At 37.8% G+C, this 14079-nt stretch overlaps 1 protein-coding gene across 1 annotated transcript in view; it reads right to left on the bottom strand.

The window, feature by feature from the left end:
* The window catches only part of LOC134623985 (Fc receptor-like protein 5), a gene marked incomplete at its 3' end in the record, with an annotated part of 68646 nt that overhangs the window by 19629 nt on the left and 34938 nt on the right, over positions 1-14079 (bottom strand). The window contains exon 3 of the mRNA XM_063468983.2: positions 447-713. Coding sequence (XP_063325053.2) covers positions 447-713 — 267 coding nt within the window. The remainder of the gene's footprint in view (positions 1-446; positions 714-14079) is intronic.

Here is a 14079-nt window from a genome sequence, read left to right as displayed (position 1 = left end):
TGAACAAATCAAAAAACTGCTGCTATGAGTAAACATACCAGCAGTTAGAGAAAGGCTAACGTAGCAGAGCAGTCTCTCCTAAAATGAGGCCAAATTGTAGTCAAATGGAAACTTTGAGGAATTAGGAAAAAAGAAAAATGCTAAAACAAAAGATCTGCATCATGACACTGAGCTGCAGTGATGAAAAGCAACTGAGCTGAATAAACTGGGATAATTAAATGTAGTTTTTCAACAAATGTACTGAATATGTTTTTCTTTCCCAGATGTTTCACTGTCAGTGATCACTGTATGTTGTTATAATTAAATTAAAAGCTGTTTTATGCTACTTTTGATACTAAATTAACAACAAAACCTGTAGTGTTGTTGAAAGACAAAGTATTTTGTTGTGTTTTTGGATGAAACATTGTGCAGTAAAAATTAAAATGAGTGAAATGTGTCCAACTTACATAATACTGCGAATGTGATGGTATCACTCCACTCTGTCCAGGAAAAGCTTCTTCTGCCCCGGCAGCTGTATCCTCCAGTGTCAAACTCAGTAGCTCTGATGGTTCTGTATTCGCTGGATGTTGGAGGTGTGTTTAACTTGGCTGGTCTCCATTCATACGTCCACTGAGCTCCTTCACCTCCCTCAATCTCACATCTGACAGTGACTGTCTCACCGCTGTATATCTGAGTCCAGGATGGCTGCAGGGTCACAGTGGGCTTAGTGGGAACTGTTCACATAATAATGATTCAGTTAGAAGAGAAATATGAAAACTCTGCTGTTTATAATGTAAGAGTAGAGAGACTGCAAAGCAAATGATTCACAGACAGCCTGAAAATCAAAACAAAGTCACAATGAAACAATTTATAGCTTTCACACTGTAACACAACATTTTAACATAAAATGTAGTAGAATTTACTTTGTAAAGTTATATTTTATTTATACTCTAAAACTCACAGATTTTTCTGCTTTACATTTACTTTGAGGTTAAAATCAGCGTGGATAACCAGAACACTGATGAAGCTGGGAGCCAGTATAAAAAATGGGAGTGCTGGGATCCTATGTGATGTGATGTGTTCGAGCTCAAAGCCTGGCAGCTTAAATCTGTTTGGTCTGCAGTCATTCAGCTGATTGTTTGCTGAGACTGTTGCAGTAATCTAGGCAGGGGCACCGTAAGAGGAAGAAAAGTGATGACGAGTCTAAGAGCCTGTGACTGACAGGGGCCCAGGAAAGAACAGGCAACTATTTTTTTTATGAAGATTATTCAACTATCACCACAAAATAATGTTTGCTTCACATGGTACTTTTAAATGATTATGTTTCATTGTGTTAGTTTTGTTTTTTTCAACAAAGAAGAAAATCTGCCTCTCCCTTCCTATTTCATGATTTGGTTTGGTCCAGGTGCAGCTGATGCTGAGGCTAGAGCAGCACCTCTGCAGGACAAAGACTGTAGGATGGGTCTGTTAGAAGTAAGGTCTGTTTTTTTAAAAAGAAAAGTGAGACAGGTGGAAATTAAACTCAGAGGAAGTCTGCAAGAAAAGCTTTCCTACTATTAGCCAACTTACTTCACTTCTAACAGAAAACAATGTGTTTGTGTGTTTTTTAGCCAACATGCAGTTAGTTGGTGCAGTCAGACCCTTTGTACATATGTATGTTAAATCACTTATCTGCTGACCTGCTGGCAAGACAAACAGATCAAACCTCTGGCTCAGGCTGAGCTGTCCCACTGCCTCTCCCCACACCCACACTCCTGAAACTGAACCAGCCCACTGATATCTGAAGGAGGAGGTGAGTCTTTTATGTCAAATGTGTCTAGTTGAGGGAGGCCCTTTGGGAATTGGATTTTTTTCTACACAATATTTATTTGGTAATCAAAGAGTAATTTGAAGGGCAGACTGTGCCAAAGTTCAGGCAAAACAATCACAAAGGCCCAGTCTTAGTCTTAGCCTGTGTTTTAGTCTGCTTCTAGGAACAATTAGAAGCAACTTATCAGCTGACCTTAGAGTTCTGTTTGGAGTTTGTTTATTTAAACGATCAGAGAGCTCTGAGGGAGTGAATCCATTCAGAGACTTAAAAACAAACAGTTAAACAATCATTAGAGCCTGACTGCTACCAAAATAAAGCATATCACACTAGCCTGGATGAAATAAATGCATGAATTACTTTCTCAAAGTGAACAGATGACAAAACGTCCTTCATTTTTGCAAAGGCCCTCAGGAGGCAGAGTCTGGCTTTTACAACAGAATTTATTTATTTCTCAAATGAGAAACTGTCATCAAAGATCACCTGCAGAGTTTTTACAAAGGGAGTTCTGAACTTTTTCAGAGGAACAAGGTTACACTTAACAGCAAAACGAGGTTCAGGAGGTTCAAATAATACGATTTGTTTTTTGATCGTTTACATTCCAAAAGTTTATTGGCAAACATGATTTTATGTCGTCAAGTCAGTCTAGCAAAACTTTTAAAGAGACTGTAAAACTCATGTCATCTGTTGGAAGGGTGATTTATAGGAGTTTGATGGGCAGCAAACATTAAAATCCCCAAGAGTTAGAATGCAGTCAAATCTTTATATGATTCCAAGTAAAAGGGTGGAAATAAAATCCTTGTTTAACTTGAGGGGATGATAAACAAGCACAGGAGGAGACAGATCCACCATAAATAATTATAGTTCAGAGCTGCCATAAATATCAGCAGTGAGGTGTTGGCAGATAAAAGGGTTCAAATAGATGCAAGACCTCTGCTGTAACCAGGTTCCTGCAGGAAGCTGCCTGTGACTGTTGCAGGTGGTGAGAGCTTTCAGTCAGCTGAAAGAATTAAAACCTTTTTAGTTCCACCAGGTCTCAGCACAGAGACATATTTTAATTGGCTTTACTTTGTTTAAAAATGTTTATCCAAATAATTACTTAGGTTATATTTGCCATTATTTAATAGCATAATTACAAACAGTAATTTAAGCAGTAAAAATGTCTTCTGCACCTTTTTATAGATAAGAATTTAAATTTCAATCATTAAAAATATAAAAATGTAATAAATAGTTTGTGTACATGTCATGGGTCTTGTGCAAAATTTAAAACAACATCTGTTCAGCATCTGTTCAGGCAATGTGTTTCAACAACAACATTTAAACTTTTGTCTGAGTTTATTTGGAGGACAGTAGCTCACATTCAGTTTTGAAACACTGATGCAAACTCTGCATTTGCAGCCAAAGACATAAAGAAATTGGGAATGTTTATTATTTCATTTGAAAAAATTTGATTTTTTTCTATTCCAGATGTTTCACTGTGAGTGATTACTGAATGGTATTATAATGGCATTAAACACTGTTGTACAAAGCTTTAGACACTAAACTAAAAAAAGAAACACACAGTACTTTTGAAATTATTTTGTTTTGTTTGTGAAATTAAAATGAGAGAAATATGTTTAACTTACGTAATACAGTCAATGTGATGACATCACTCCACAAAGAACCTGGGCCCCGGCAGCTGTATTCTCCACCATCAGACTCAGTAGCGCTGCTGATTGTGTATTCTGTGGATGTTGGATGTATGCTTGACTGGCCTCGTCTCCATAAATACGTCCACTGAGCTCCTTCACCTCCCTGATTCTCACATCTGACAGTGACTGTCTCACCCCTGTATATCACACCGCTGTTTAACTGAGTCTTGGATGGCTGCAGGAACACAGTGGGCTTAGGAGGAGCTGATCAAATAAAAATATATCATTAGCAGACTGATAATTTTGACTTGAAAATCAACAATACATTTTTAAAAATAAATTAAACCAGGTAATTTACTGATCTTTATATTCCACTATTTGCTTTTTTCTACATCTTTACATTTACATATTACACATTTATAAATATAATCCATGAGTCATCAGTTAGCTGTTGCTAACAATGCTGTTAAACCTCCAGTGATGGATTCAAAGCTGGAGGCTGCTCTGCTCTCATAAAGTGATTATTAATTCATAAATGGTGAAATACAAAGTTTTCATGTCGCACCAAAGTCAAAACTAGACTGGCAAAGAAAAACTAAGAGTAAAGGTTCAGTAACCAGGAAAGGAGCACAAACTGTTTTTTAAATCACTCTAAAAATACAAAACAGCACCATGAACTCCTCTGTGTCTGTAAGTGATCTGAAGACTGAACACAGGTGAAACGATGTACTGAGCCTAATAATTAATAATTTGACAGATTTAGTGGCTTAAGTGCTGGTGATTAGTGAATAGTGATTTCCTCTACAACTGGGAGAAGACCTTTTTCAACTCTCAAAAAATATTTAAACTCATCAGTTTCCTGAATGACGACTGAATCGCTTTCAGTTGTGACTAAACTTGTGTTTCTTCTCCTTCCTCTGCAGGTGTAGATGCCTCCATCAGAGACAGAGATTGCACTCTTAGAGCTAAAAGAGATGATCTCATTTTCAGATGAGGTTTTTCTGAGCTCATATTCTATGTCAGCAGAATCCTTCACATCACAGGTCAGCGTCACACTGCCCCCTGCTGGTGTGGTTGTGCTGTCTGCTGTCAGAGTGGCCTTGATTTTAAGTTCTGTAACTTAGAAAAATACGAGGCTATTATTGTGGCCCGTTTAGTGGAAGAAGGAAAAACCCACCACATCTGCCACACAGATGTTCCAGCTGCAGTTTTATTTCCTACTGCAACTGTGACTCAAATACAAGGTGAAGAGCAGGTGAGCCTGGCTGAGTAATACGCCACCTGGTGGTTTGTTCTGAGTGTGACAGAAAGCCTGAGACTGTGAGCCTGAGCTCAGGGTTAATGAACATGACTAACAGAAAACCGTCCACACTCATCTGTGGATCTGTCACAGCAGACGTGCAGCAAAAGTCACAAGTAATAAAACAGACAACTGGAAAGCAGGTGAGCTGTAACTTGACCACATGTCTGTATTTTAAGTGCTTCAGGCAAAACTTTAAGACTTTCCAGCTGATAATATCTGTGCACACAGATGTTTTTACAGATTTACAAACCTGATTATACCCACACGGATAATAAAATGCACACAAGAGTTTATATATGTACACATGACTTTGATAAAATCTCCAAACTAAGCTACTATCATAGAAACACCAAATTTGAGAAAAAAGTATTTTGTCCATTCTTCCAGTAGAGTCCACAGACTTGTAAATATGTGTCTCTGTAACAATGAGTGGAGTGCAGAGGTGTGAACTCAAATGCAGGAAGCAAAATCACTTAAATAAAACTGAATTTTACTACCCAAATCGTCTAAAAATGAAAATACATACAAAGAATCAAAACGTAAAACTAGAAATAAATAAACTGTCAATAGCAACAACTACGAGATGAACACACGTGAGTGTTCACAAAGACTGAGAAGACACAGCAGGACAATTTAAACATGAAAGAAACCAAACCTTCAAATTAAAGAGGAAATATCTTTTAAAAAAACTAAACAAAGACGAGGAAGAAGCACTCAGACTAAAATGATGAAAGACTCTTGTGTATGTGAAGCCTTTTGCATTTATGACTTTAACAACTTTTAGAGGTTTTTTTCAAGAGGACACTGAGGCAGACAGCACACCATGCCACTATAAATAACAGAGTAAAAATTCATAATAACACTCACTAAAGTCTTCAGGCAGGACTTTAACTGACTGACCTGTGGTTGAGTCTGTTTTCAGATTAGAGTTTCCTGCATTTACCCTAAACTCATCACGATGTGCTGTAAAAAATTAGATCGATCCTCCAGTTCATCAGCATCTTGTGAATCATAACTGTGATCTGTGAGGATGGACAGATAAATACTCATGAAATGGAAATCAGTCAGTTTCAAGGCAACAAACTCTAGTAAATATAAAGTTTGTGTAGCAGCTGAGTGAAACATCTGCTCACATGGTTGCACTCTTGATATGATCATTTTAATATTTTAACCAATAAATGCAGTGGAGTGTGAGCTGTATTATATACAATATTTTGTCCCTCAGGTTATTCCTGAAATATATTTTGTTTCAAGTTTGACATATGACGGGTCACATTTATTCATCTGCTTCTTCCTGGTCTGTCCATGTCAAAGTCCGCCATCTAGTGGTTAAATGGAGGAAGTGCCGAGTAATAATGGCTAGAGCTCCGTGTCTGTGATAGTTCTGCATCTGTTGCTCTTGAGATGGGATAAAGTGTAAGTTTGGGCAGATGATAGATTGTTTCTACATATTAGTGCTCTGTCCTTCTTGTGGGTCTGTGAAGTTTGTTACATTACTACTGTAAGCTAACTGTTAGTGCTTTGTTTTGCCTGTTAGCATAAAACATGTCAGCATGTGGTTCTTCCTACATTACTTGACAGGCTTTGTCCATTTATTGTTAATGTTATGATCTTGCATTGGTTATGTGACATTTGTGCATCTACACTGAGATTAAATGTACCTGCTCTGTGTTGTTGTTACAGTTTTACAGAATGAAAGTGGTACAAATGGTACATCAGTAAAAGCTCTGAAGAACGCCACAGTCTCCACATGGAGCGCTTACTGAAGCCATTTATGTTTAACTGCACAGGCTGAATAGAAGCATTCAGACTGTGCAGAAGATAACATGTAAACACAGGGAGGATATTATTGAGCACATTATTGGAGATAACAGCTACATTGTCACGGCGAGTGAGATGAGCCGTGTGGAGATGAAAAAGGAGGATCCAATTGTATATTTTTGCACTTGTAAAGGTGTGAAGGTGGTTTATTGAATAAACAACAAAGGGAAAATGGCAAACGAAGCCAAACTGAACTATACTGGAAAACAACTAAACTACAGCGCAGAAACCAGAACATGAATGAGAGCGGGCGGAAACAGATGACAGTTGACAGCAGGAAAACACACAGATGAAGCAGGGTGGATACACAGACAGACCAGCAACTACAAAGACAGAGGACGCGACTTAAATACACACAGAGAAACACAGGGAGATTACACACAGGTGGGGAACACAGCTGGGAATAATCAACAAGACGAGACAGAGGTAAAACTGAACACACTCACATGAGACGCAGACCTTCACAATAAAACAGGAAACGAGAACACTACACCAAGACGCAGACCTGACACTGAGAGACAGACAGACAGAGAATGACACATGGAACCTGAACTAAACTAAACGTGAGATACAACCGAGAACAAATCCTTAAACATGAATAAACAGAAACATAGAATTCAAATAATAACCAACATATCACAAAGGTAACAAAATGATCATACAAGAATAAACCAAAAGATTAGAACTCAAAATACTGGGTCGCACCGACCCAGAACCGTGACATACATATATGAACAGGAAGAAAATAATCATTTCTTACCTTCAGCATTTCCACAGATGACAGTACTGAGCACTAAAATAATGAATAAAACCTCATCAGACATTATACAACTGACAAGATCAAAACAAAAACAAATTAAGACATTATTAAAGATAAACAGTATTAACCAGTAATCTGTTTGTCAATAAAATAAAATAAACATAAAAAGTCTGTTGTAACACAGTGTGTAACTATAAGTGATGCAAAAAGCAGCAGTGTATCAAACATTTAAACACTTGAAGAATCACAAGTCTGCTTTGTTCCAGCTCTCAGGTAAACAGGTTAAAGCAGTGACACACTGTAATTCTCACAGATCAGAAACATTTTCATTAATCGCTGCCATTCAAACAATGTCAGACGTGTACTTACAGAAAAAGCCCATCATGCAGAGCAAAGAGTGCCCCATCGTCACATCCAGCCTGCTGCACTCTGATCCACAGATAATCAAACAGTTTTACTTTACAGATAAAGAGAAGTCATATTTAATATAGACATGACAAGAGTTTTTCTACAGGCTCTTCTTCTGATTGGTCTCTCTGTGCTTCGTTCCCTTGCACACAAACTCAAACAGCTCCTGTAGCTTTGACCGCAGCAGTTGGTTGACATGTTTATATTTCCTGTCCACTGCAAACATAGAAGCTTGTTTCTTGTGTTGTGTTGTTTCCTTTCTCTATAATATACAAAGCTGTTGTGTTGCTTCATGTAAGTATGTTTTGCCCTTTTGGGGGATTTTTTGGGTGCAATATTGTTTATTATTTGTCTCCTGGCAGGTCTCTGCAGACTGGGAGTCACTGAGAGTGAATATACCAAAACAGCTTTTCTACTTCGGTGCCTGTATTTTCACAAAAGCCTTTTTAAATGTGTTTTTGTCTCCTTTTGATTGTTTAACAGATGAATTAAATTAAATTCTTACTTTAGGCTGCATTAAAATGTCTTTATTTTATTTGACTCTTAGCTGAAACATCATCATGCAGTAATATAGTGAAAAGGCTCCTCTGACCTCAGACCTGTGAATGTTTTCACCTTGTGGTTAAATTCTGGTTTTAAGTTTGGTGGAGACCCAAACACAGGAAATGACTCAGTGTGTGGCTGAAGTGAGACTAAAGACCTTTATGTTTCACCAACTAAAGAACAATTAAATTCATAGATAAATTCAAAGTTATATTTATTATCTGTTGTCATTTCAAAGTAAAGCAGGAACTCATTTATTCTGCAGACTGTTCTTTGTCTTGCTTTGACATGTATGTACAGATGCACACTGACCTTAGCCTCTGACTACATGTAAACACAATAAAATAAAACAAACTGATGATGTGAAATAATGATTGAAACACTGTAATAATGATGTTTGTGTTGAACACCACATGTTACCAACCAAGATCATGTGATTGTGTTCAGAGTCAGTTCAAAAAGCAGACCCACATGCTAAATGGTTCTTATATAGCACTTTTTCTACTCTTCTGAGCACTCAAAGCACTTCACACAACTTGTGCATTCACCCATTCACACTCGCACATTTTTCTTAGTGCTTTCTGACAAACATTCACACTCTGATGGATCTCTCGGAGAGCAATTTGGTGTTAGTATCTTGCCCAAGGATATGTGATAAGCAGACTAGGGGAAGCCAGGAATTGAATCAACAACCCTCCGATCAGTAGATGATCTGCTTTACCGCCTGAGCTACAGCCACCCATCCAGAGCAGGACTCAGAGTACCAAACAAAGGTGACCTTTATTATGAAGCTGATAGTTTCAGGCCTCAATGGTAACAAATGAAGAAAACTGAGTTACAGATAACTGATCACAGGAACACAGAGACTTACCTGTGGGTCATCACAAAATCTCTATTGAGATCACAAAAGTGTCAACTTACACTTTCCAGTCAACATAAATAAATGACTGAGACTTAAACACTGTGTGATTCCACAGACGTTAATCTGTCTGTCCAAATGATTCAGTGATGTGTGGACTAATATATCAGAGGATACTGTGGTGTATTACCTACAACATGACTGTAGACGGATCTTATCATAATTATTCCTGAAAGACTTTTACCTTTATTTTTACTCATGTTGCCATAGTAACTTTAACCTCCGGAGACCTGAACTCTTTCATAGCATTTTTATTTCTCTTTGCTATTTGGGCTGATTGGGACCTGATGAATGTAAAAACAAAGAATTACTTTTTACTTGATTTTGCTGTACAAGGGCCTGATATCCACATATGGGGACATTCGTTTGAAAGTTCGATAGAACAGTGGCAGTAAAATGTCCTCGTGAGTGGATATCAGGCCCTTGTAGAGCAAAATATAGTATTGTGGTCTAGACAAGCCAAAATGTGATGTCCACATATGTGGACGCCACCGGTTAAATCTTGAAAGCATGCTGAGAAAATGCACAAAGCATTGCAACAAACCACATGTTGCTTCATTGTGTTCAACTGTTCACTTATAACTGGACCAATCTTCCAGTTCTCCTTTACACTCACTGAGGTTTGATGACAAGAATAAGACGACACCACATTCACACCAGAGTTTTTGAAGTGTTTTAGAGCAGTGGGTTGATGTAGATGGTTGTTTGTCCTTGTATATTATGTGCATGTGATCACAGCCCTGGGCCCTGTCCTCAGGCCTACGTCTTCCTTCTGCTCTCTTTCAGGTGCTGTTTGTTTTCTGTGTCGCTTCCTCTTTTTTCTTTTTTCTTTTTTTTCAAAATCTCTTTGCTTCTTCTAATTTCTTCTTCCTAATCTGGACCTCCCCACCTGTCAGCTCTGACACTGTTACAGTAAAGATGTTTAATCTTTTTTTCTTTTACTTTAATACCTGCAAATAGTTAATTTAGCAGTTAAAGCACAGTTTCTATGATGAATTATTCTCCCTCATTTTAACTCTGCAGGCTGACGAAGGAAACAACAAAAGATCATTGAGGTTTGTTTCAGTGCAGAGATGGTGCAGCTAAGACTGCAGCTCTGTGTGAACTTGCAGTTATACAAATAACAATGTTTACACAATATTTTCCATCATTCACGTCTTTTTGAGAAGTGATCCTTCCTGTCACAGTCTGATCTACAGGTCAGAGTTTAAACACTTTCTGCATATGTTCATGGTCTCAATCATTAAAGTTTTACATCTTATTGACATGTTAATATTTTAAAGTATTGTCCTCATCAGGGTATGAAGAGGACAATAAAGTGCAGTGTGCTTTAGGACCTTATGTTTGCTGGATACTGATGGCTTAAAATAAGACACTGCTACACACTAAACTGTTGGCTCAAACCACAGGCTGCATTTCCTCTTTTGTATGTGGCCAAGACGAAAATGAGGTCGTTCAATAGATTAAAAATAAACCTGTGGCAGAACAGACAGTAACCACCAACAACCCTTCACACACATATCGGCACTGTAGCTATTCTGTATTGTCATTTTTGTGGTTTGATCTTAACGTCTTTAAATTTAATGCAGAAACTGATGTCATGGTCCTCCAGTCCTCTCTGACTTCCTGTCAGTGCTGTTGTTGTTCCTCTCTCTCTCTCTTGCTGTACTCTCCACCTGGGTGGTGCACCATTCTGGGTTCCTGCCTTTGGCCAAAGCAACTGCTGCTCATCTGTAGGCTTTGCTGGATTGTTGTACTTACCTTAGTTACTGTAACCATGGTTCTCTCTTGCTTCCTTTGTCGTGTTTTTTGTTTGGATGTGTTTCCCTTCCCTGGATTCCCTGGAGCTCCCTTTCCCTTCACCATTGTATAAAGCACTGGTGTCACTTCTGTAAATAAACTCACCTTTATTATGAACATTCAGAGTCCCACGTTTGATGCTCAACATCTCATCACGTTTTTAAGTTGTTGAGTTTGACTATACACTGCGTATTTGGACACATGTTGGCAGTGCTGCCTAAAACAGTGCAGTGTAATAGCAGTAAACAGTGAAGGGACAGTTTATAAAAAAGATCAAATTAATTTTGAGCAGAAATGAGTTCAGCTTATTTGTGCAGCTTTTACAACAGTTCTTGGTTCTCATGTGACCTCTCAGGAAAATGAGTTGCCGACCCTGTTTCAGAGGGTCTCTGTGCCACAGCAGCGACCCAACGTCACACCGACACCTATGTGACGTTGATCTGTGAGGTGCAGAGCAGGTCATCTACTAATTGGAAGGTTGATGGTTCGATCACTGTCTGCTCCAGTCTGCATGCCTAATATCCTTGAGCAAGATACTAACCGCACGTTGCTGTCAGATGCATCCATTGAAGTATGAATGTGGTGAATGTTAGTTACAGATGATCTCACACCACCTCAACATAGTATAGTATAGCAGGTATTGGTTTATAGGTTAGCCTGTAAGCATTTGTATACACACACAAACAACAGCAAACTAAAAAATCAACAACACAATATAGTGTTTGGGATTTCTGAGGTCCCTCAGAGGTTCAGCAGTGCTGGGAATAGTGGGAGTGTCTGTGGGAGGTGCTTGGGTAATAAAAGGCCATGCAGCAGGTGTAGTAGGCCTCTTTGTCTCAGTCTTAGTTTTAAAAACTAGTGTTAATGAGGTACCAGCTGACTTATTATATTTTTTTAAGTTATAGTTTAATAAGAATGTAATCATTTTGGACCACTCAGCATTACAGTCAGTTTGGCTCCTCACGAATCAGCTCTGAGCCTGAAGGACTGAAAAGAAACCATTTAAACTTTCATGGCTGCAGAAAAAGATTCAGGGACTTTGTGATTTTTTCCTTATTTTCCAGCAGAGACCCAAAGTTCAAATGTGGCCTCAGACATTTTCACGAATCTCAACTCTGTTTAAGATGCTGACACAATGTGGACAAATGCTTTTGGGCAGGTTTGTGCATTACAAATGTTTTATCATGTCAAATCATATAAGTAATAATAATACTGTTTCATCTTTGTGTCGGTTATTCTAGTACGTTTTTTTATTTATTCATCATTTCTATGAGAAAAACAAGAAGGGAACATTTTCTGACATTAAAGTGGCAAATTTATGAGAAAAAAGTGGCTCTTAGTGCTGAATTGCCGTCACCTGCAGTAACTGATACTCAATGTCTCATTTACAACAGAGACCTGTTTCAGACAAACATAAAATTTACAACAGCATGTTTGTGATATCAGTGTTGTGACCTGTGTATTGTTTAAGAAATGATATGCTCATTCATACAAACAATCACCGATCATTTTAATCCTGTAAGGAGACAAAAGTGATCCAGAGGAAACGTTTTAAGTGCACTGACGTCTGCTGCATCAGCAGTAAGATTATTTCTAAATTATTGAACCTAAAATCTTCCAGATTTAAGACGAGGATTATTTCAGAGGCTTAACTGGTGCAAACAGTCAAAACTCAACATATGATTAAATGATTTGTTAACACATATTTGATTATTATTTTTTAGCCTTTTTCTCTATGACTTTACTTTGTATTTACTCAGCCCAGAAACAAAAGTAGGCTAAATAAATAACTTAAAAATTTTGCAGTAAGAAAGTAGAAACAAAACACTTTTATTTAAAAAGCTCGATTTGTGAAAAAAAAAAGATTGCTATGGTTACTGCAGGATGTTGCTTATAAGTTTGCTTAGAGGCATGAAAAACAAAAACACCAAAGAACAACAATGTCAGCTCTTTCAAACAACAAGGATTTTATTTCTCAGTTTTACTGACAAACTGAATTTATATAATTTATTAGGCAAGAGAATTTAAACAAAAACAAAGTCAAGCAATAAATGTTGTAATGAATGAAAAAACATTTTCCCACATATTAGATAAAACATTAAAGAGTGGCGGGTTTTATAACACATATTTAAAGTGTTGCAGTGACATATTTCTAGGATCTAATCCAGCTCATTACCAAAACTGTCTTTTAATAATTTTACAGAGAGCACAGGCAGCAGCAAAACAGAACAACACAACCAAAGATTTTACAAAAACATCAGATGATGCCAGGAAACAGACCAGTTTACTGTTCTTTAGTATAATACTCTATAGAGGAAAATCCTGAATGCATAGTTGTTATTAGGGCTGTCACAAATAATTATTCTGATAGTCGAGTAGTGACCGATTATTTTTTTTTGCATCAATTGGACATAAAACGTACAGCTTATTGCATCAGCATGCATCTGCTCTTATATAACTATCATTAGCTTACAGCTTGAAGTGTTTAAGGTAAGTGCTAACTAAAAATAAAGACAAGATCATAGTGCCATGTGAAGGCTGTGTGCAGGCAGGAAAAGGACCCAAAATGCACACTGACGGAAGCAAAAGGTGAAATTAAATACAGCTTTAATGCTGGACGACAAAACAGAAAACTGGCTGAACTAAAATACAAAATAAACTTACGCAGGCAGACAGAACACACAACATGAATGAGGGTAGATCATGACATATACAGGGAAACACAAGGCTTAAATACACAGAGGGAGCAGTCAGGGAATGGGTAACAGGAGGGAAACACAGCTGGGGCAAACCAGGCCTAATGAAACAGGGGAAGCAAAACCAGACACATTAACATAAGACATGGTCCTTCAAAGTAAAACAGGAAACACAACACAGAGACGCAGACTTTACACAGGGATACAGCAACTATGGAACAGAACAGAAACCAGAAGGCACAACTCTGACAAAGAAACCAAAAGACTAGAAATGATAAATAAAGGCAAAAACCAAAGTACTATAATAATGAAAACTCAAAACTCTGGGTCAATGACCCAGGCACCAACACATAGTTCGAAACAAACCAAAAACAAGGAGCCAGAGACCAACAGCACTGAGGCCTAGGAACAA

This window comes from Pelmatolapia mariae, linkage group LG3_W, assembly GCF_036321145.2.
Source record: "Pelmatolapia mariae isolate MD_Pm_ZW linkage group LG3_W, Pm_UMD_F_2, whole genome shotgun sequence".
NCBI classification, from domain to species: domain Eukaryota; kingdom Metazoa; phylum Chordata; class Actinopteri; order Cichliformes; family Cichlidae; genus Pelmatolapia; species Pelmatolapia mariae.
Note: the sequence above shows the minus strand (reverse complement) of the source record. Positions and strands in the feature narration are given on the sequence as shown.